Source organism: Carlito syrichta, unplaced genomic scaffold (genome assembly GCF_000164805.1).
Source record: "Carlito syrichta isolate Samal-C Ts95f unplaced genomic scaffold, Tarsius_syrichta-2.0.1 Scaffold312786, whole genome shotgun sequence".
In the NCBI taxonomy this organism is placed as follows: domain Eukaryota; kingdom Metazoa; phylum Chordata; class Mammalia; order Primates; family Tarsiidae; genus Carlito; species Carlito syrichta.
Genome location: NW_007256882.1, coordinates 37,816 through 62,061, shown reverse-complemented (window position 1 = coordinate 62,061; position 24,246 = coordinate 37,816). Strand labels below are relative to the sequence as shown.

Here is a 24,246-nt window from a genome sequence, read left to right as displayed (position 1 = left end):
TGTTAATGATATTGTAAATACCCACATTATATCCTCAAAGTTGACTCTTGGTCCACAAAGCCTAGCATACTTATTATGTGAACATTTAAGGAAAAAATTACCAATTCCTAATAAATACAAAGCCTTGAAATATTTGAGAAAATGTTGGAAATCCAAAGCAAAACTGTCACAATATAACTTTTCTGTGTTGTCAGGAATTTAAACTTCCAGGAATATACTCTACTCAAAGATGGATAGCTAATACTGTCAAATGATACAGTGCTCTACAGGAGATTCTGAAAATAATCAGTGAAAATAACAAACACGTCTCTTTTTACTCAGCAGTTTAACTTCTAGAAATTTTTCCGATGGTCACACACACCCATGCACCTAAATAGTCTGACTGAGGATGTTCATTGTAGTGTTATTTGTAAGATCCAAATCTTGGTAAGAACCATTAGGGGATAGTTGGTTACAACCCACATGGAACCCTCTATAGCATTATTATGAGTTGGGCAGTGCTCTATGCCTAGAGTGGAAGGACACACAAGAAACAGTGCATGTGATTTTCTTGACGTGAGGACCAGGACAGAGACCTTTCATTTTCCACCCTCTCAAATACAGTCTCCAAGAGAGAGAGATTGAGTTGGGAACTTGGAGCATATCATTTACTGAAGAGTGCTCTCAAAAGAAAACAGGATGGGGAGAGAAGTAGAACAGGAAGGTAAAGAGGCAAAGTCAGGTTCCAGCCTGGTCCTGGGGGAACTCCAGAGCAGAATTGCATCACATGGTGTGTCCTACTTGGAGGTCAGTGAGCAGGGCTTGCATCTCCCAGTCCACTCATTCATTTGGGTGATGGTGGGGGTGTCACTCCTAGGCAACCCTTCATGAGGCGGTTTCAGTCTGAGTCCAGAATCCACCTCCAGAGAAGGCTGGAAGGTAGTTGCACCCACTGAACAGTGGCTACAACAGCATCTACCACACACTCCGTTTTCTACTGAAGTGTATATCTAGTGTTCAAATTCAAATTCATCACACTGGTAATTTTAAAAATGACTTTTTTTTCTTGTTCAGTAAGGATCTCACTCTCTCACCCAGACTGGAGTGCAGTGGCAGGATCATTGCTCACTGCAGCCTTGAACTGGACTCAAGTGATGCTCCTGCCACAGCCACCCAAGTAGGGCCAAATCCTAAAGGGTTAGGATCCTAAAGCATTAGGCTACAGGCCTGTGCCACCACTCCCAACTAATTTTTCTTATTTTGTCTCACTATGTTGCCTAGGCTGGTCTTAAATTCTTCTCCAATGCCTGGCTCAAACAACCTTCCTGCATTGACCTCCCAAATGCTGGGGTTATAGGCCTGCTTACAGTTTTTTCTACAGTCCTTCTGAGGCTGAAAGAGGAGGATGACAACAACAGAGATAGGGTTTGTGTCTCACTTCCCCTATCTTTCTGTATCACTGTGGATAGTTACCACTGCTGTCCCGTGACTGACAGTAGTAGTCAGCCTCATCCTCGATCTGGGCCCTGCTGATGGTCAGGGTGGCTGTGTTCCCTGAACGAGAGCCAGAGAATCGCTCAGGGATCCCTGAAGGTCGGTTGCTGCTACCATAGATGACCAGCACTGGGGCCTGGCTTGACTTCTGCTGGTACCAGTGTGCACCAAATATTCCTATGTTATCACCCTGGCAGGTAATCCTGACTGTCTGTTCCAAGGCCACAGACACTGCAGACACTTGAGTCAACTCAGAGGAGGTCACTGAACCTGCAAGAGAGGACATGAGAGATAAGTCTGTGAAGAAGGGTCTCATTCCTGGAGCTTCACACCCTGCACCATCCCCTGTGTGGATCAAAGGTCAGGGCCAGGCTGGTCCCTAGTTCTGCATGCACTGAACCCTGGGAGACAGCACCTGTGCAGAGAGTGAGGAGGGTGAGCAGGGAAGGGGTCCAGGCCATGGTGGAGACAGCTCAGAGTTCCACCTCTGAACCCAAAGCTGAGGTGGGCCTCTCCGCCACTCTTATAAGATGGAGAGTCTCTTTATGCAAATCTTGATTCTTCCCTCTTGTAGCCTTGTTGGATGTTACCCTGGGGAGCAGGCAATGCAAATCTGTTCTCCATTCCACTGTTTATCTGTCTGAGCTCTTGTCTGAGCCCTGAGCCTGAAATTCTCATGTTGGCAAGTTCTCAAGTTCAGAAGAAGAGCCGGATGTGTGTCATAAACGGAGTTTAGCTTTGACCTGATAGAAGGAGCTGCAAAGGAAGCCTCAGTCACGCCCTCTGCACTTGAGCACTACCAGGGGACTTAGAGAGTTAGGTTTCTAAACCAAGACCCACAGTGTCCCCTGCTGCCCACAGAAGGAATGCCATCCTTTGTGTATCACTAGCTCATGCAGAATGACTACTTCTGAGTCCCTAATAAATGCTGGATGTTGACTCTGCCCACAAAGCTCAAAATACTTCTTATTTGAACATTTTAGAAAGTATACCAAATCCTAAAACATACACTGAAATATTTGGGAAAATGCTCAACCTCAAGCAAAAGAAGTGAAGTTCAAAATAAAACTGTCACAAAGTAACATTTTAAACCTAACAGCTTGGCAAAAATCTAAATTGTCAACACTATACTCTGATCAAATACTTATAGCTACCACTGTGATTAATACAACACCTCTCGAAGGGAAGCTGAAAATACATGGAGAAAGTTACAAAGACACATCCATTGGTCTAGCAATTCTATTTTTAAAATATATATATACAGTGGTTATATTTCATGTAAACCCATGGAGTCTACATGAGAATGTTCATTGCAGTGCTATCTGTAATATCAACATCCTGGTGGCAACTATTAGGGGTAGTTGGTTAAAACCCATGTGGAACCCTCTGCAGTCTTTTCATGAACAGCACAGGGCTCTATGTCTAGGGTAGAAAGACACATAAAAAACAATGCATGTAATGGTCTTGACAAGAGGACCAAGATAGGAGGTTTCCTCCTTCCTCTTTCCCAAGTATAGTCTCAGGAAGACAGATCTTGAGATGGGAACTTGGCACATGTGATTTACTGAGGAGTGCTCTCAGAAGAAACCCTGATGGGGAGAGGAGTAGGTTAAGAAAGGTACAGAGGTAAAGTCAGATTCCAACCTGGTCCTGTGGGGAGCTCTGGAGCAAGATTGCATGACAAGATGCATCCTACTTGGAGGCCTGTGACCAGGGCTATGTCCCCTATCCCAGCCATTCATTGTCTGTGGGTGGTGCTGGTGGGTGTCATTTCCAGACGACTGTCTGAGAGCCCAGGGTCCATCCCCAGAAAAGACTACCTGCCTGGGAGATGGGCCCCCATAGAATGGTGTCCACAGCATCTTCTATGGGCTGCCTTTGGAAATTTTCTATTTACCTGCAAGTATTATCCAGTGTTCAAATTCATCATGTTGTTTCTAAACTAGAATTCCTTAACTTAAATTCTCATGACCAAAAGAATAACAATCAAATCATGTCTACACCTTCTCCCTGCTGCACTGTACATGAGTTAAACAGTAAGGTGGCCTCCATAGGGCTCTGGGGTATAAAAATGTTTCCAAGATATTTATACACAAGCCGGGCTTAAGGAGAGCAGGCAGAACCAGATTTTTGGTGGACTTTTTTCTCCCAGCATGGAGAAGTCTTCCCTCTGCCCCAAGGTCCCTGCATGAGCTGTTGGAGTTCCTGGTCCAACTCCCATAGAAAGTCATTTCTGCGAAGCAGGTATGTGATGCCACAGGATACAGCAGTGATTAGCTTGTCCCCAGCAATGGTGGGGTGGCTGAGCCCCGAAATATGGAGCCTGAAATAGCTAGGAATGACATGGGGCATTTGTCTAACTGCTATGTGAGCCATAGAGAAGTTTGGCTGGGTTTCCTTAGGAACCGCCTTGAGTTGTACCAATTCATGACAAGTCCTGCACTCATAGAGCAGGTGAGAGTGACTGGAGGCCCAGGAGTAGCTGTGAGGAAGGGCTTCAGTCACCACAGGCTGGAGCTGGCGGCTGAAAGGTATGACAGAGAAAGGCAGACCCATGAGTACAACAGGTAAGGAGACTTTACTAGGGCCTCTTATTCATTCCCTTCCCCAAGGCCCAGGAATTCGGTCCTGAACTGATCAGAGGTCCATGAAAATGAAAGTCATTCAGAATCTGGGGTGAAACCCATAGATGCTTTTCTTAGGACACTGCATCAGGTACCAAGCTCCTCTGAATTTCCCTCTCCTCCTCTGGCATTTTGGTGGAGGGTGGGCTTTGCACAAATCCCTCACCCAGGTTTCTGCCTTGCTCAGCCTGCTTCCATCAGCCAGGACTGAGTCACATTTAGCAGAATGTACCCCAATGAAGGGTGGGGGGAAGACAGGAGGGAATACTCAGGACTTTGTTGCTGTTTCCTTCTACCTGCCTTCCTCTGTCTCTGAGCATGATGAAAACCCACCGTTGTTGCTAGGGAAGCACTTAGGGAAAAAGCAAATGGGGTCATTGAAAAGATTCTCAGATGAGTCGGGGTTCTCACACAGACAATCAAAGTCCTCGCAGATAGAGACAGATCCCACAGCCCTTCCTGTTTCTTCCTCATCCAAGAGTCTTCTTTCTTCAAAATACTGGGACTGTCACATTCAACTTTGGGTCTTTGGTTGATTCCTCTAATTGAACCTCAGTCCTTTGTCCGAAGCCTTCACGTAATTGAAATGCTCCAATTCGAATTCAAATTTACTCTCTGGGTCTTATCTGAACTTGGATGTCCTACAGTCCTGGTACCTCTGTGCATCAGATACCATCTGTCTCTTGGTGGATTCTGATCAAGTAAGGATGCACAAGAGCATCTGGAGATGCCCTTCTCTGTTGCACTCAGAAGCCTTGTCATGTGTAGGGAGCAGACATAAGAGTACATAGGATTGTTGCTCGGTGTTGGGTGTCTATTCGCTCAGTCTTTTTCCTCCCTTATGGTAACAACTGAGTTGAGAAGTGGTGTGTGTGACCCCATTCTTCAGTATAGAGCTGGATATTTTAGGCATGTCATTACTGTCTTTGATTCGATTAGATGGTGGCTTCAGAGTTGTAAGATGACTCACTCAGCTTCAGGTATTTGAGACCCAGGAGGTTGGAGCACCAACTAGTCTCTGGAGGTTATTTACCTTCCAGATATTTGAGCTAAGTGGGGCCTGAGCACTCCTTGAAGAGTGACACTGACTTTCAAATAGATTCTCAAAGTCCATTCCCGCTTCTAAACCAGATTTTTAAATTGTGCCAGGGAATAAAATTTGATGAAGGAAATAAGGGAAAATTTTATTGGTGTTTGGTGAAAGCAATTTTATCTGAAAGAAAGGTAAGACAAGTGGAAGCAGTGTTCTTAAGGTGGCAACAAGGGGGAAATACAATAAAATTCATAGTCTGTCAATCATTGCAGTAAGGACTAATAATAATAAGAGACCCAGATATAGATGGGTTTGTTTCCTGTAGCCTGGATCATGGAAGGAGATAGCTCAGTGCAACCTGGACACTCAGGGTTTCGTTAGTCATGGGAAAGAGTTTTTTTGTACTTAGTGTGATTGTCGATAAGGAGTTTAAGCCAGTGACTGGGTGTCATGGTCTGGTTCATGATTTCTGAGATTACTTAGGGACTGTGGGTCCTGAGTCCAGGCTGGAGGAGTCTGCAGGGTGCTAAGTTGGGGATAATGGATCCCTGGGGTGTGGTGAGGGAGGAAGCATGGACAGGGGCCACTGGAACAAGAATTCACAGGAAGAGGAGGATGGGTAGGGAGATGGAGGAGAGAGTACAACAGAGAATGACTCCACATTCATGACAAAGGAGAGAAGAGTTCAGAGATGAGGAGGATAAGAGAAGAGTGACTCTGGGGACAGTTCAAGAGTTTGGTTTAAGTGTGAAACTCTTGTGTGGCACTCAAGGGAGATGCTAAATTGTAATTAAACTAAGGAGCTTGGGGAAGGTTGGGCTGTGGATATGGATTGGGGAGCTGATGATATATTAAAGACAGTTGAATTCCTGGAAATAGTTGGGATCATCAGGGTTGGGGAAGAGAAACGGCTCAGGACCAACAGTTCTCTGAGTCTAAAACTGAGGTGTCTGGGAGAAGAGGAGAAGACAGCAGAGGGGAGAGAGGAAGAGGGAGGCTGAGGAGGCTCCAGTGTCCCTCTCCAGTGGAGCTTCACACCCACGCCTGTCACATCTACTGCTGTCCTCAGCACCAGACCTTGCCTTCTTAGCACACATTTTATACATGTACTCATCTATTGTGAATCCCCTACCCTGATCCCCATCTCTTACAAAGATCAGGTTCCTTGAGAGCAGGGGTCTTGCCTGTTTTCATTAAGAATGTGCCTCCTAGAACCCAGTATATGCCTCATACAGCAACAATTTTTGGATGAAAAATGAATATCAGAGGAATGGAAGTTGAGGTCTTCATCAAGAGTGAGGTTGATGAGGGTGCACAACCAAGAGGGAGTCTTCCCAGGGCTGACAGGAGACAGACACCTCCCCCAGCATATTGGGCTGATCTTTGGAGCCTTCACATCTCCATTCTCAGAAAAGTCTTATTTATTCCCTGTGGCTCCAGAAAATAGAGTGGAGTTGTCTAGGAGTGTATAGCCAGGGATAAAATTGCCCTACAAGGTACCATCTATCAGCAGTGAGACAAACAATTTTGAACAGGATGTTTACAGTTGACACATCTTTTCAGAACTGTGTCTGAAGGAAGCAACATCTCGGTGAGCCTAAAGACCCCTGCATCCTGTATAAGGAGAAGCCAGTCCTCTTCTGGAGGTAGGTGCATGGTCAGGAAAAGGGCACGCCTGCCACAAGGCTTCCTGGTGTGTCATTGGGGACACGCAGTGTGTGTTTCACACATGGGGACAACAGGCACAGAACACACACTGCAGCTCCCAGTTCCAGTACTACTCAGGCAATCAAGGCCCCTCCTTAAGCTAATTGTGATTGTCCCGTAGGAAGTGTCCAAACACTGTTTGAACAACACACTTGATGGAGAGTAAAAGGGTAAGAGACACTTTAGACTCTGGTCTATTTATGTTCTGAGATTTTAACTTCACTGAGATAAGGAGAGTCAAAATAACATCAATCCCAGAAAGGAGTTATTTACCAAATACTATCATCAATTATACTTCACAAATTATATCAAAAGTTGTCCAGATGTTTTTAACTTATACTGCAAAGGCAAATGAAGATCCTCTTAATTCTGTGTGTATCACCAATGTGCTCTTAAAACTTCATCCATGTAAGGATCCAGGACCATGTATTTGGAGCTGAGTGTGAAGACGGGACAGGGAAGGATTCATCCATGGACACCAGAGTGACCCTTGCAAGCTTCTCATGCTCAGGAGCCAGAATCTTCCTACATAAAAATGGACTGCATTGCTTAATTTGCAAACTCCCAGTTACTGTAAACAGAGGCAACGTTTGAGACTGAGAACCAGAAAGACTGGCAGTTGTGTCTGATCCGCTTTAGAGCTAGTTTCAGGTCATTCCTCAAGAGAACATCTTTCATTCCTAGCAGAATGCATGTTGGATTATAAATGCAGCTGTATGTTCAACAGAAAAAAACAAAAAGAAAAACAAGAACTAGCAGGTGAGTAGTACAGAGGAGAGAAAGCACAGCTATTTCCACAATGGCAGGGAGGGCAGGTGTGTTACAGAGGCTGTTTCTAATGAGTATAACCTTCCCATTCCTGAACTGCAGACTCAGCAGATGCTGCAAATCCAAAAAAAGTGGAGACTAGAAATGTATTTGGTAATGGTTCTCTATGTCATACAGGAGCTATGATCAATTACACATATAAAGACAAGAAATCTATTTAAATTTAAGATTCTCTGATAAGAAAAAATATTCAGTTTCACACTAGCATAAGAGGAAACTAGAGTAAAAAAATCAGAGTTATCAAGAACACAATTTGAAAAGAAAATGTGTGAAAACTGACTAAGTTCAAATTTCTCAGCACTAGAACTCAGGATAGGGTTTACCACTGATTTGCTTGAGAGCGAGGGAGACAGAGATGCCAACACAGGTCAGGTCACTGGGTTGTGGCTCTTTATTATATCCCTGCAGTGATCACCCCTTCTCTCCATCTCTCCAGACAGGACTGGGTGCACCCGAGGACTGCCTGCTGGGCCCACTGCTCCATAGTGCCTTCCCTCTGACACTGGGATACTGCTCCAGGGGAGATCTGGTTTTTCCTTGAAACTCATCTACATCTGCCATAATGGTTAGTATCAGTGGAAGGTTTCCTCAAGCTGGGGTCTGGCATCTGGATGTAGCCTTGATAGACAGCTTGACTGCAACTTCATGAGCAACCTGGAGCCAGAAACATCAAACTAAACTGCTCTCAGATCCTTAATGCACTGAAACTACAAGATCAACAATATGTCTTCCCTTAGCACGGTAACTTTTGGGAGTAATGTTTATGAAGTAGTAGACAACTGAAATGCTTTGTTATTATAAATAAAATTTATTGTGTATATTTAAGGTACAACATAATGTGATAGGTAACATATTGAGTGTAATGGTTCCTTTGTTTTTTATATAGTGTATTTACTTGAAGAGTACTTATTCTAAACTCTAATAATAGTTATGTGTAAAAACTGTCCTACAGGCCAGACAGGGTGCTTAAGAGGGCAGAGAATGGAGGATCCCTGAAGGCCAAGGGTTCAAGATCAACTTGGGAAACAGGCAGATCCTGTCTCTACAAAATGAAAATTGTAAAAATTAACCATCTGTGGTGGTGCCCAACTGTAGTCCCAGCTACTCAAGAGGCTGAGGCAAGAGGATGGCTTTAGGAGTCTGAGCTGCAAAGAGCCATGATTTTACCACTGCAGTCCAGCCTGGGTGACAGGCAAGACCCTGTCTCAAAAATACACACACACAAACACACACACACACCAAAAAAACTAACCACCAAAATTTCTGAAAATTCAAGTATTGGATCCAAGATATGTCTGAATACTTTTAAAATTAATTATCACAGGTAATAGATTAATTAAGATCTCTGTTAAAAATTGGTTGACTCCCATGGAAATTAGATTTGCTTGCCGTCAGTGAGGAAGAAGGACATACTCAAGTTACTGTTCCCTTTGGAGCCTCTTTGGAAACTCCCATCCTGTGTGAAGTCAGTCCTCTGTGGGTGTTTCAGGATAGGAATCAATGGCTTAAGGGGAGGGACAATTCCAAGAGAGCACAGAGTCTGTCACTCAAATTCTTCCAAGAACTGTGACACATATTGTTGGGATGCAGATTTAGTTGAAAATCATGCACAGAAAAGCAATAGAATGGTTGGTTCCAAATTCGCATCAAAGCCACTTGGGCAATGACATAGAGGAATATGCTGTGGGTGAATAGATTTCCATAAACTAGAAATGTTCATTCATGCACACTTATTGAGGTATGATTCAATTCACAGTGAAAGGAATATAGGAAAGTAAGTTAAATATACTTAAATTCATGCACCTACTTTTCTGAACCATATAGACATGACTCAAGACACATGTAAAATGAGGAAGATTCCATAAATAAGAAAAAGAACAAGGTTAAAGAAAGGCCCTTATAGATATCTTAGAAGTGGTGGAAACAAAGTCAGGTAGAAGTTTTGACCTATGAAACAGGAAATGACGAAGACAGAGCCAATGGCAGGACAAAACCTTCTCCTGTGGCTCTCATGAAGCTGAGGCACAGGCCCTGGGAGGCTGATCAGGGCAGACGTGTCCCAGGACCTTGGAAAGAAGGAAGACCACACAGTGTGAGTCAGTGCTAGTTCCCAGGTGAGCCTGAGGAACAGAGAAAAAGGATCAGCCCAGAGGTTCCTGAGGTTCCTTCCCTGGAGACATCACCTGTGCCCAGAGTGAGGATGGTGAAGAAGAGCAGAGCCTGGCCATGGTGGAGATGCCTCAAGAGTCCTGCCTCCTGAGTCCCCAGCACTGGGTCTGCTTGTCAGGCCTGTCTAATCCCCCTGCTTCAGAGGAGGGAGGGGCCTCCATGTAAATCTGCTTCCTGAGCTGCCTTCCTCATCCCACTCTGCCCTGGGCTTGGTCTCTAAAGTTTTCTGCATCCCTGGACAGAAGGGCTCAGCTGCTCAGATTCAAACTCTTTAATGTATATTTTCTGTCAGGACACAGTGAGCCCATGACAGTCCCAAGCACATCAGGCCAGCCTAGAGATAGTCTCATTCATTCTATTTTTTTTTTTTTGAGTTGGAGTCTCACTCTGTCGCCCAGACTGGAGTGCGGTGGCACGCTCCCAGCCACCGCAGCCTCGACCTGCTGGGCACCGGCAATTCTTCCGCCTCAGCCTTCCAAGTAGCTGAAACTACAAGGCACGCGCTACCACACCCAGCTAATTTTTTGATTTTATTGTAGAGATGAGGTCTCGCCAAGTTGCCCAGGAGGGTCTCGAACCCACAGGCTCAGGTAGTCCATTCACCTCAGCCTCCCAAAGCGCAGGATTACAGGCTGAGCCACTGAGCCCGGCTTCATTCTTTCTATTACAGGAGTCTTGGCGAAGGAAACCAGGGCTTCTTTGTGATGTGAGGTATGAGGGTGAAGACAGGGTAATAGGCTGGCTGGCAGAGAGCTAATACATACTCTTCCCAGTGATCTCAGGCAGAACTGGGGCCCCTTTTTATCCATAAGACCTTTTAAGTCTCTTCTGTGAAGAGAGTTCTTGAGGAAGCTCTACCACTAACCACAGCACACCTCTGAGACTGGGCCTGAGGCTGAGTCTCAGCCAATGAATCATTCATTGGCTCTCATAGATAAATATTTTGTGAGAAACCTTAGATTGGGATTCTTCTACTTAATACCTGAGAAAGTGTTCAAGGGGAAGAAGCTCTTGAGATTTCATGCAGACCAGGAAAAACCCCAGCAATAATCTTCCCCTTATCCAGGCCCTCTCTGCTGCCTGAAGGCCTCAGATACTGTATTCCAAGCCTCAGAAAGCTCCTCTGAATCACTACTGATGCTCCCTGCTCTGTTTCCTCCTTCCTTCTGGTTTCCCTTCCTAGCTCAGGACCAGGCCTCTGATCTCTTCTAGTCCATTTCATGCTCCATCTCTGCAGGCTGGAATGTGTCTCCAGCAACAGTCCTTGACCAGATGCATCTCCTCAGCACCTGTGAGCTCGTCCTTGAACAGCCTTCACACAGGTTGATGAACATGAGGCAACTCATGACTCAGGGATGAAGAAACATTATCCATTAAATGGATCCAATACCAGTAAGTGGACTGGATGAGAAATGGGATGAGGATAAGACCAGCTGGCTTCTCAAAAGGTTGAAAATAAAATTACACAAAAGATGAACAGTGTACTAGTTTATGAAGACCTAATGGATGTCAAGTGGTGAATTTTTGTATTTTAGGAGGTAGGAGAGGAAACTAGATTCAAGAGAGTTCTATGGGCCCAACTCCAGGGACTTTTCCCAAGGCACGTCTGTGTGTCACGAGGAGACAAAAATGTGTCTTTATCCTGCCCTTTTGTACACATTCAGAAAACCCCATCTTGGAACTGTCCTTCTTCCCAAGCCAAAGGCTTGCCCATCCACAGAGAGATGCTTGCATTAGTGTGCTTTTTCCAGAAAGAGAGGAATTTGGGGTAAGATTCATATAAGGTTGACTGGTCTCTGCCAGATCAGAAATGGACATGTCCATTCAGAAATTGGACTGGGAGTTCTATGAGTGTGAATGCTACTGGGTACCTAGTTTTGTGTCACTGTTAATATTACTTGACAGACATCTTCAAGAACACAAGAAATATAACATTGTCCAAGGCTTAAAGGCACTCAGTGGGGGTCTCAGGGCTGGAGTGAAGAAGTTTGTGGTGTGAGATGGTCACTTAGAATTAGAGACTACAATTTCAGTTGTGCCTTTTAGATACTTATGGGGCTATATTATTAGTGAAAAAATGTTTAATTGCATATTTAAATTAGAGATAACAATAAAATGGAAAAAAATTAATTCCATACTCAGAAATTCATTAGAGTGATTCTAGGGAGGCAGTGATCTGGATCTTTTTCCCATGGAGGCACTGTGGAGAGGAACCCTGGGAATATTTCTGGTGTCCAGGCACTTCCAACAAGACACATACCTCTGACCTTCAGAAGGAGCCATTTTGTCCTCTGTTCCATGTTGTGAGTAAACTCAGGAGCAAACTCAGGACACCCAGTCCAGGCTGCAGGATTTCCCGATCTCACTTGAAAGTTACTCTGTGTGTTCATAGAGAAGAAAAGAAATAGAGGTCAGAAGCACTGGCTACATTTGTCTTCACTGCAACCTGAGCTGCAAGAAGACATTTCAGAATTCACTTTTGTGTTGTGTTTTTTAAAAGATTTGGTTTTCTTTTAAATCTAAGATTCTTGTCGCTTGAATTACAGAACCCTGAAGAGCTGTGTCCACTGGATCATGAGACGGGAAATGTCTCCAAAGGGCCTGGTTCCTGCCTCCGTCAGCACTTTCAAAATCACTCATTTAGACGTCACACATGTCTGTAGAGAACAAACTCTAATAAAGTGTAAGCAGAAGAGCCTGTGACACTATCAAGGGAGACGATGGGAGAAAACTGAACATGTCACAATCCTCGCACTTCTCACCCACGTGACTACATTGACAAGGTGCAGACATGAGGTGGAGGTGGGCAACTGAGACTCAGGACTGGAAATCCTCCTTCAAAACCCCAGGTTCTTTCTTCTTCCTGCTCTACCAGCAGACTGTGTCCCATTTGCACATCTGGGGTGGGTCCTCCTCAGCCTCTGTGTGACTCAGTGACTAGCAACTCTGACTGACCTTCCCCTAAGTATACAGATGAGGTGAACCCAGGAGTGAACACAGTCCTGTGGTGCACCATGATCAGAGTCAGTTACACAGAGACCATGTCCTATGGACACAGCGGGCACAGCCTCACTGCTCACCACATGTAACCACTGTGGGGAGACAGTCCTACTGATTTTCCATAAGCCTCAGTTGACAAGTGACCCTGGGTAAGAAATGCTGGCTCAAGACAGCAGGCAACCAAATATCATCATGGGAATCTTGAGGACATCCACTGGTATAAAGTCAAACAAGTAGAATAGAACTGGCAAGTGTGATCTTGGAACAGACAAAAGATCATTGTTTATTAATTCAAGGAGCGAGTGGTGGCAACATATAGAAGACTATTACACATTTTTTTCACTTTTTATCACTTGTATGATTTGAAAATAAAACTAGTTTTACTTTAATTCCAGGGTATGCAGTATGTTTATTATGGCAAAATAAACATAATACAGTTATTTACCCTTTTAAGTGACAATAAATACTTACAAAATGTGCTGCCACCATCACTGTTAGCAAGACCAGAGATTTTTTTATCACCCCAAACAGAAACTCTGTATCCATTACACAGTGACTATTGAGACTTTGGCTCTTGGGGGAAAATGTGCAGTGTGTGATCTGAATTAATATCCATGGAGGACCCAATGTGGTGTCTGCACTTCCTCCTCACTGTCTTTGAAATCTCAGAACAGGAAGGAATGGGGATGCCTCATCCAGGAGACAAGAGGAGGCATTTCCTGGGACCTCCTCTGGGTTGGTTACCTCAAGAAGAGGAATTTCAGCAAGGCTGCACCACCTGACACAGCTCTCTCCTATCCTGCAGGACTTGGGACACAGCTGAGGCTCATATGTTCCATTTATTGGACTGGTTTCTGCAACAGTTGAATGGATCCTGGAACATGGAGGTCAACTCTAGAGATTTTTCAATCAGTAGTACATATCGCAATGTCTGTACTAGATGAATCTGCTAGAACAGAAAAACACAGTTACAGGTGCACAGAAGGTACCATTGATGCAGAAAGTGAGTTCTTCTTTGCTTCCTTCAGAAAATGGATTCAGAAAATAGTATCTATGCACATGGGGTGAACAGCAGTATTCAATCACTTTGTACTCCCAGCGTCATTAACTCTCCTTCCCTGTCATAATATAGTCATGGGGGTTTAAATACGTGAACACTAGGAAAACACTCTAGGGCTCAACACTGCATGGTAGTTGGATCAGATGTACATGAAGGGAAAGTTCTATTGGAAGCTTTGGTGAGACCCATGCACTCCCAAGAGTAGGAAATAAACCACAGAAAACTCATCCCTCCACATTAGAGGGAGTGTTTGGGGTTTTGTAGTTCGGAGCATGCTGGGCATCTCCCACAAAATAAAGATCACATTATCACATCCTACAAATCCCACCAAGATGAAAGGAGCACACGCTGGTCATAGAAGCAGTGTATTTTACTCTTAGGATGTGGCTCCAATCCATAGAGCGAAACCATGAATGTCACCATTGTTTCTGGAGCCCAGAACAGAAAGTTCTGCAGCAAATACATGTGGGAATGTGAGTGTCTTGCTCTTTGGGACATAGAAGCCAATAGGTTGTACCCTGAGAGGGGAATTGGTGAAGGGAATTGTGTTTATTGCAAAGCCCACAGGAGATTCCCAATGTACACTCATGGGGTTTTGACCCAAGTTCTTGTCATATGCAACAGAGAATTATTTCCCTTTGGAACAATATCTCCTGGTGTTCTCTTCTATCCTGGCAGATACAGGACAACACTGGAAATCAAATGACCACATAGCCAGAACTGTCAGACCACCAGTCGTGAACCCAGGTAAGCCCAGCAGTGACCCACAGGGAGAAGGACGTGGTCATCTAGGATGGAGCAGAAGCAGGGCCTGAAGGCTCGGTCACCTGCATTGGCAGCTGAGTCACACCTGTGTTCTTCCTCTTCCAAAAATGCCTCTCCTCGGGTTCATACTAATGTCCTGGCTGGCTTCCTGCACCAAGTTACTCCATTAAACTGTCACCTAGGGGTCCAGACCAGCTCTGTACAATGTCAACATGATTTGAGCCTCATACGAATTCTAGTGTCTAGTCACCACATTAAATATAAAGAGATAAGGCAGGTAAAAAAAATTTTAAACACCAAAAATACAATTACTTCCCTATGTAATGAATATAGAACTATCTCTATTTTACAATTTTTCTTGGCTTCTGTTATTATTTTTGGAGATTCTTTATTTGGTGATTTTGTGGTTGATGGAGATGTAAGTGGGTTTCCTGCTGATATGGGTAGTCTGTGGTGGTTTTTACCTGACAACTTTGATGTGCTCTGATATGTTTTTTTTAACTGGCCTCATGGATGTATCTTTAGGGTTAGTGAGAAGAAAGATTCTGTGCAGGATGTGGAGGGGAAGGTGGGCAGCATCCGTCTGTGTCTCACGCAGTGCCTGCATCTGTGCTCACTGTGTTGGGTGAGGCTGCTCCACCTGCCCATGGGCACAGCAGCAGGATCTGACTCTCCAACTCTCCTTCAGGATCCAGATCCCCAATGCGACAGACTCCCTTTTCATTCTGCAGAAATGCAAGGAATGATCAGATCTAGCTGGGTATTTGGACACTCACACTGGAAATTTAGGTTACAATCCAGAGTTTTATGGTGTGTAGTGGCCTCCTCTGGTCCATAAAGGCTCATGTTGGGGACAGTGACTGACTTAGATGGAGTTCCCTTAGAAGGAAAAATATTCTGAATTAGAGAACTGCATGCTCAGAGGATCTGGAGGGATGTGAGGGAGGCAATACCAGGTGGAAGGAGAAACTGACCTGCAATGTGGATGCAACTGAGGTCTCAGCATCCACACAGGGAGCTCTGGAGCTGCAAGGCCTTTAAAGGTAATTTCACATTGAGGCAGGGCCTTGGGATTTTGGAATCACACAGACCTCAAACCGAACCTCTCTGAGAAGGGCCCTAAAATAGAGGAAGCAAATATTCTGTACTCACAGTGCTTGCCAGTGAGGGCACAGTGCTGAGCTGTCAGGAGTTCTCAGCTATGCTGTACCGGTCACCTTGAGGAGGAATCTAAGTGGATCCCACAGTGATCTCCATTGGCTTTCTCTTTTCAGAGTCACAGACCATCATGGTAGCAGAGTTGAGCAGTTCTGGAAACTGATATAGATAGTTGGCCTAAGGTGCGACCCTGTCACCACCATATGACCATACAGGGACAAGACCACTGATGGACTTACCTCTGTGTGTCCTCCCACTGAGGCCCTCATTCTCTGACTTACACAACAGACCAAACTTCTCATAACTCTGATCCTGCCAGGCAATCTCTATGCCTGATGCCTGCTCTGCAGTGCCTTCCTGGAAGGCTGAGAAGGACAGGCTGGTAGTCTGTGTTCTGGATGAACTAAGACAGCCCTGCTAATGGTTTTGCCCACAGACCTCCTGGGGCTGGAGGAAAACAATGACACAGTTGGGGAAGAGTTTATGTCTCAATTCCCCATGTACCTGTGTCACTATGAGCCTTGCCACTGTCCCACACCTGACAGTAATAGTCAGCCTCGTCCCCTGCCTGGGCCCCACTGATGGTCAGGGTGGCCGTGATCCCTAAGTTGGAGCCAGAGAATCACTCAGAGATCCCTGAGGGCCGCTTGCTATCTTCATAGATGACTAGCACAGGGGCCTGGCCTGGCTTCTGCTGGTACCAGTAAGCACCTTTACTTCCAATGCTGTTTTCCTCACAGGTGATCCTGGTTGTCTGTCGTAGGGACACAGACACTGGAGCTGGCTAAGATAGCTCATAGAGAAACGGGAGAAAAACATTCTTGAGACAGAGGGGCTCACCTCTTGAATGTCTTTCCCGCTGCCTGAACTGGACAAGTTTCAGGGATAAATGGGCCTCAGGGAATCCATGAGCACAGAACACAGAACATTTGGGGTGATTTCATTCCCAGCAGCCCCTCCTTCTGCAGCTGGTTCGTTAGCATCCTGGTCACCACAGGTAGGACCCTGCTGAGCTCAGAGTCAGGGCCAGGCTTGTCCCTAAACCATGGGCCTAGGCAAGTGAGTGGGATCCTGGAGCAGCACCTGCGCAGTGAGCAAGGAGGCTGAGGAGAATAGGGGGTCCATGCCATGGTGGGGGTGCTCCCGTTGCCCCTTCTCAAGACCCAGGTTGATCAGGTCCTCCCAGGCCTCTCTTATCCCGTGGCTGGAGACAGCTGCCTGGGATGCAAATCAGCCCAAGTCCGAGGCTACTGCTGTAGGAGTTTTGTGGTTTCCAGAGAAAGGTTCAGTCCCAAGGGACCCAGAGAGGAAAGGAAGGTCCTGAAGTCTCAACTGCAGCCCACAAATGCTCCTGCACTTGCTCATGCCAGATTCCAGGTGCAGACTGTGCCCTGGTCTAAATACTGTTATGACCTGGCCACAGGGTTCAAAGTTGACGATGTCTTCATTTTCCAGGTTGCGATGGGGCTTTGAAAGGCTCTAGGCCTGGCTCCAAAGCACAGCTCCTGAGTTGCTGAGCTTGAATAATATTCCTCCATTGCCAAGTGCACATGAAGTTTTTTAAGGTGCATTTTTAAAGACCAGCCCTTGATGAGCTCCTGGGGCAAGTCACAGCAGCTCTGCCTCAGTATCCTCAGTTTGCACTTAGGGTCAGGTCAGACCTGGTATTGGAAAATATTTGACAGGTACATAGTGTCAGCATGATTGCATGGGCTGACATAAATAAAGTACACAACTTGGGCTAGTGTCGGGGAAATAGGCAAACACTACAAGAATCAGATGTGAGAGACCCAGGCAGGGGAATTTGTACATTAGAGACAAAGACAAGGTTGTAACAAAATGACACGTTCCCCTCCAGGTCTCAGGTGGTGGTCACTGACCCTCCCTGCATTTCAGAATCTCCCTGACCTCCAGACCCAGTCAATCCCTATGTGACTTTGCCAGGCTATTCTCTGCTGCCCCCTGGTGGTTTCTCCACGCTGTGTGAGTTCATGTATTTGATGCCTTTCAGAACTGAAACTGTAGAGACAGATAATAGACCATCAGTCTGGGGTTGGGATGGAGTGAAGGTGTGAGCACAAAGGGGCCTAGGGAAGGTGTGGTAGTGACAGCACTATCACATGTCTTATTTTAAGTGCTTATCTCTATACACATTTGTCCAAAAGTCACTGACCTGTTCACTAGAGAGGGTGGATTTTACTCTGTGTAGTTTAACCTCCATTTAAGAAAAGAAAAAATAAAAGGAAAGTGCAACAGGTCAGGGTCCGCAGGAAGCAACCTCCCAGATGGAGATGAGTGTGCAGGGGGGAGGATAGACCAGAGGTTACAAAACCCAGGAAAGGACCAGAAGGGAGTGAGGGTGGGCAGATATGGACGCTGAGCTGCCAGATCATCACAGCTGAATCCTCAGGAGGATGCACTTGGTAATCTGGGACTGGACAAGCTCTTCCCATGGTCCTGAATTGGAGCCTTTACTCCACCATGGGGAGGGGTCATTAGGAGTAGGCTGCCCCAGGAGGGGGAGTGTTGTGGTGAGCCAGCCCTTCAGCAGGAGCAAGTCCAGAGGCTGCCACTGCAAAACCCCCAGGGTCTGGGGACTTGAGGGCTTCCATCCTGCAGGTGGGGACCAGGAGTTTTGGTTGTCATGTGGCATTTAGTAAGAAGCAAGCACAAGAGAATTATTTCAGTGTTATCAGTCAATAACAGATAAAGACACACACAAACACAAACAGAGAGAGAAAGAGAGACAGACAGACACACACAATCCTGGTAAAATCTTTGAGTCAAAGATACTTCTCAGTTTATTATATGTGTCAACATGGCAAGAATACAGTACCCAGGCATTTGTAAGATGTTACTCTAATGTTCTCACAGTTAGGGAAACCACCCCATGACGTCTGTGTGCCCTGTTCAAGACATTTTGCCTTGTATCTCATGTCCTCCTGGGCACCAGCTCCACGTCCCACACTGGGTTCCAGCCACCTGCCCTTCCACCCATAGGGGCCAAATATTTCCTTCCAGTCCCTCAATCCCGGCAGGATCCTGCACATGTTCGACAGTGACCGGTAGCCATGATATTTGCTTAAGCTAACTTTCAGGATCACCCTGGTAGCCAGAAATCCATAATCCCTTTTCCTTCTATGTTGGGACACAGGTCATCTGAAACTCAGGAGGACTCAGTCATCATGGCCCAGCCACTCTAACAGGGTCCTTTCTTGCCTGGGTTGTCCGGGTCTCTCCAGCATTGCCAGCATTGCCTCCACAGTTTGCCACTGAGGAAAAAGCATGTTGAGTTGCCAAAATGGCCTCAATCACGACCCATATCTCCCTCTATCTAGGGGAGCCTTGAAAATGGAGGTACAGATGATTGGTTCTCCAGGGGGGAGATTCAAATGTCTCAGGATCCTGAAGAGGGAAAGGGCATGGGGCTGCTCACTCTTAGTCTCTGAGGAGGAAGAAGGGAGGGAGGAAGCTCTTGACCACACTTCCCCTTTGTCTTTGGTATTGTAACTTACCCATACTTGCCATCAGTGGTGTGGCTCTCTCCACAGTGATACTCTGCATCTTCATCAGACTGGATGTTTAAGACGGCCAAGCAATAGAAACGAATAAAAATAAAGCAAATATTTAAAAAGAACACTTGTACCCCCCCAAAAAAATGGAGACAAAGAAACATTGATTTGTTGGGTAATTTCATGCTGCTTATTATCCACATTACTTAAATCTTAAAAGGAGAAGAAACAGTAGAAGGAATAAAGACAAAAAACTGAAATGCCTCCTGGAAACTATAACTGAATGGCTCAAGTTAAGTTAATTCAAATAGCAATAAACCTCATAAAACTCATATTCACTAATATTTTTTCTTTGGCAAATACCCTTTTATCCATCCTTCAGTGGTATTATTTACATATCATTCCATTATTAGTAGTATGTAAAAATAAAAATTTATTCTTGATGATTTCATCATGAAATGTCTTTCACTTAGTCCTCTCCATCTTTACAACACAAAATGCAATTCCAAGAACAATCCTATCTCTGCTACTCACTGCTTCAGAACTGTGATGCGTGTCATAGTTAGAGAGGCAGGAAGGATGGCAGGGTTTGGGGAAGTGGGAAATGGGGTGCAATAGCTAAGGGGTGAATGTTTCTTTGGGGGTGATTAAAAATGTTTGGGGGTTCAGTGACACAAGCCTATAGTTTCAATTGCTCAGGAGGATGAATGACCCTAGGAGTTCTTAGTTAGCCTGGGAAACTTAGAGAGATAACTTCTCTTAAATAAAAATGTTCTGGAATTCCAGAATATAAGTCTGAATTATATAATTCAAAGCAATTTAATTGATAAATTGTGGATTCTATTTCCAAGAAGAGTATAAAGGTTTGGGGCTTTATGGATACAACCTACTTTCAAATGAAGGGAAAATGGGTATATGAGCTTGTGTGTGTGTGTGTGTGTATATATACACACAAACATACAGACAACTACCTCTAAACATACATCCATAACTATATGAATATATATGTGCTTATTTGAGATATACAGAAAAAAAATAGAAAACAAGCCAGGCTCGGTGGCTCAGCCTGTAATCCCACACCTTTGGGAGGTTGAGGTGAGTGGATTGCCTGAGCCCGCGGGTTCGAGACCCGCCTGGGTAGCGAGACCTCATCTCTACAATAAATCAAAAAATCAGCCGGGCGTGGTAGCGCATGCCTGTAATTCCAGCTACTTGGAAGGCTGAGGCAGAAGGATCACAGGAGCCCAGCAGGTCGAGGCTGCGGTGGCCGGGAGCGGCCACTGCACTCCAGTCTGGGCGACAGAGTGAGACTCCAACTCAAAAAAAAAAAAAGAAAACATAGATAGCAAGTCTTAGATATGTTGAACAGAATCTTCTATACATTTCTTTAAAAATACATTTTATAAAACACGTATTGAGGATACATACATGGTGGTAGTGCAAGGTTGCTGTAGTGCTGGTCCCCAACAATTCATTCATTATCTGTGCCCTTGGGTAATCCCTTCCTATCTTGACTCTGAACTTGGCTATTAGCAATCATGCAAGCAAAAGCTTGGAAAGCACTTACACATTGGGATTTCACTTCTTTTACTGATGCTGAAAAACTTAGGACCACAACCATGTGGCTAAGCCCGACTAGCTTGTTGGGGACATGTCAAACCTATTATTCTAGCTGACATCCAGAATTAACTGCTAGCCAAAACCAACTACCAGATATGTGAGTGATATAAATAAAGCCATTCTAAAATAACCAGCTTCCACCTGACTGCAGTCAGAGGAAAGAGCCTTGATGAAGCCCAGGCCAAATGACTGACCCATAAAACTGTGTGCTAACATGTATTATTTTAAGCCACTAATATGTGGAGTGGTTTGTTACACAGTAAAAACTAACTGATACAGTAATGGGTTGGCTTTAGGCTTACAAGTCACAAAAAGTTGATCGAACTAAGGGTGTCTCTAAAGAGGCAGTGAAGAGGCAGTAGCTGGTGAGAGAAGCAGTTTGGAGAGTGAATGTGAGAACTTTTTTTTTCTTCCAAAGAGATTTTTGTTCACTTTTGATTTTTTAGAGAAGGAAGAATAAAACTCAAAGGTGAGGGAGATTTTGAAAAATAAAACTTACTTCAAGGGATTCATATAAAAATCAAATGCAAAAACATGCACAAAAACATCAAATGAAAAATTATTGTTATCATATATATAGAAACTATATTGCTTTATTTTCTATTTTACTTTGTATGGAACTCACACAAGTGGATGTCCACCTACAGGCACACACACATACATCTCATTTGGGGGAGAAATAACTTTTGTGCCACAGTATACTCTACTACAGCTCCCTAAAGATTTTGGCTATGAGTGGGGTATAATTTTTGCAGGCAGATCTCTCCTTCTACCCCCAAATCCAGTGCAGTTGCCTTTTGAAATGAAGCATCCACACAAAGACACTCTATGAGTGTAAACAGAATAAGATATTCCAAGTGTGAACCCTAAACTCTCTAAATAAATTAAGCACATTGGAGGGCTAAACAGACTCTCCTCCACTTGGTTACAGCATTCTGTTTACCACGGATTTTCCCAGTGACTTTGGGGTTGGCATGTCTACTGTTTCTGATAATAAAGTGTGTAGTAAGACATGCCATTTATCCAGCATTTAATTTCACAATATAATGTGTAGTCTATAAGATAAAGATAAACTGCTTATTTCCATATCAGCATTCAATTGGGAGGAATGGGCAAACACAGAATGCTTTTCAGTCCTGATATTCCTATCATAATAGAGCAAATAATTGAAATTAAATCTCTTGGATTGTAAGTATGAATTCTTAGTCATGTTTTATATACTGTCAAGGTCAAAATAGAAAGAACTAGGTCATCTAAAAATTCAAGGTAGCACACATGATTTGTCACAAATTTGTCATGCATGGTTTTATCACAAGTTTTCTTTACTTTTTGATAACCAATACCTGGTTTTAAAACTGTTTTTCTTCTTAGTGTGCTTTAAGTCATTGCTCAGTTGTGAAATATACTCTAAATGGTTTCTTTACTTAGATTCTCTGTTCCACTTTTTCTCAACCTGCAATATTTTTGTATTTCGTAAAATTATATGTGAAAATGCCGATTTTAATCACTTTACTGTATGCCATCATTTGACTAAGAATCATTAGTAGTTTTGATGAAACAAACTGCTTTTTAAATACAAATATTACATATATTTTAAACTGGCAATTTTAAAAAGAGATAATAAGGTGAATGAGAGCCTAAGATTAGTAGGAGGATGACTGAGTGAGTTCACAGGAGGTTTGGGACTCACTTCCCCATGACCTTGCACCACTGTGGCAAGTGCCACCACTCCTATATGAACAGCAGTAATAATCAGCCCCGTCCTCCATCTGGAGCCCAGAGATGGTCATGGAGGCCATGTTGCCAGACTTGGAGCCTGAGAAATGATCAGGGACTCCTGATCAGGGACTCCTGATGCCCACATCATAAATCAGGAGTTTGGGGGCCGTTCCTGGGTGTTGTTGGTACCAGAACACGTCGTCATAACCCCCAATATCACTGCTGCTTCCAACACAGGAGATGGTGACCGACTGCCCGGAAGCCCCAGACACTGACGGAGGCTGAGTCAGGGGAGACTGGACCCAGGACGCTGGAAAGAGGAAAAACACATGTGGTGAGCCTGTTAAGTCTGAGGAGTAGGAGGCAAAGGATCAGCTCAGAATTACCAAGATCCCTTAACTGGAAGTATCACCTGTTCCCTGAGTGAGGAGACTGAGGAAAAGCAGAACCCACGTCACAGTGAAGATATCCTAAGAGCACTGCCTATTGAGTCACAGACTGGGTCTGCTCCCCAGACAAATCTTATCCTCCCACCCTCAGAGGAGGGAGGGGCCTCCATGCAAATCTAATTCCTGAACTGCCTCCCTCACCTCATTCTGCTCTGGGATTAGACTCCAGAGATTTCTACTTCTCTGCTCCTGGACATCAGGACTAAGCAGATATGCTAAAAACTCTTTCATGTAAATTTTGTGGCTTAGGACACAGTGCCCAGGACAGTGCCCAGGACACCAGGTCAACCTAGAGATATTCTCATTCTTGCTATTACAGGAGTCTGGGCTGAAGAAACCAGGACTTCTAGGTGATGTGAGGGATGAGGGTGAAGACGGTACCATGCTGACTGGAAGAGAGCTAACAGCTCCTTTTTCCAGTAATCTTAGGCAGATCTGAAGCCTTTTTCTACCCATCAAACCTTCCAGGTCTCCTCAGTGAGGACAGTTTCTTAGGAAGCTCCACCATTAACCACAGCTGAACTTTGAGGCTGGACCTGAGGCTGAGACCTGAGTCATTCATTGGCTCTCATAGAAAAATGTTTCTTGAGGTACCAAAGATTGGGATTCTTCTTCTTAATACCTGTAGAAGTGATCAAAGGGAAACAACTCTTGAGACTTCATGCACACCAAGCCCCATCAATAATCCTCCTCAAATCCAGGCCCTCACTGTCCCCTGGAGGCCTCAGATGCAGGATTCCAAGCCTCAGAAGACTCTGATCACAACTCACACTCCCTGTTTGGTTTCCTCCTTCCTTCTGGTTTCTCTTCCTGGCTTAAGACCAGATCCATAGCCCTTCTATTCCATTCCATTCTCCATCCCTGCAGGAAGGAATGTGTCCAGCGACAGCATATGTCCAGAGGCTTCTCTGCACCATCTGTGAGCTTGCCCCTGAACAGCCTTCCCACAGGTTGGTGAACATGAGGCAACTCAGGGCTGACAAACCATTATCCATTAAATGGCTCCAATACCGATAGGTGGGCTGGATGAGAAATGGGATGAGGAGAAGGCCAGTTGGCTTCTCAAACAGTTGAAAGTAAAATTACACAAAAGACAGAGAGCTCTCTAGGCTTATGAAAACTTCCGAAG

The 24,246-nt window shown here is 44.7% G+C and overlaps 1 gene segment (V, D, J or C); it reads right to left on the bottom strand.

Annotated features, from left to right (window-relative positions):
• LOC103272571 overlaps nucleotides 1-1,972 on the bottom strand; it is a 32,484-nt gene extending 30,512 nt beyond the window's left edge. Inside the window, 2 exon segments of the V gene segment in view lie at nucleotides 1,453-1,743; nucleotides 1,889-1,972. Coding sequence covers nucleotides 1,453-1,743; nucleotides 1,889-1,934 — 337 coding nt within the window.
• Between the last annotated feature and the right edge of the window lie 22,274 nt (nucleotides 1,973-24,246).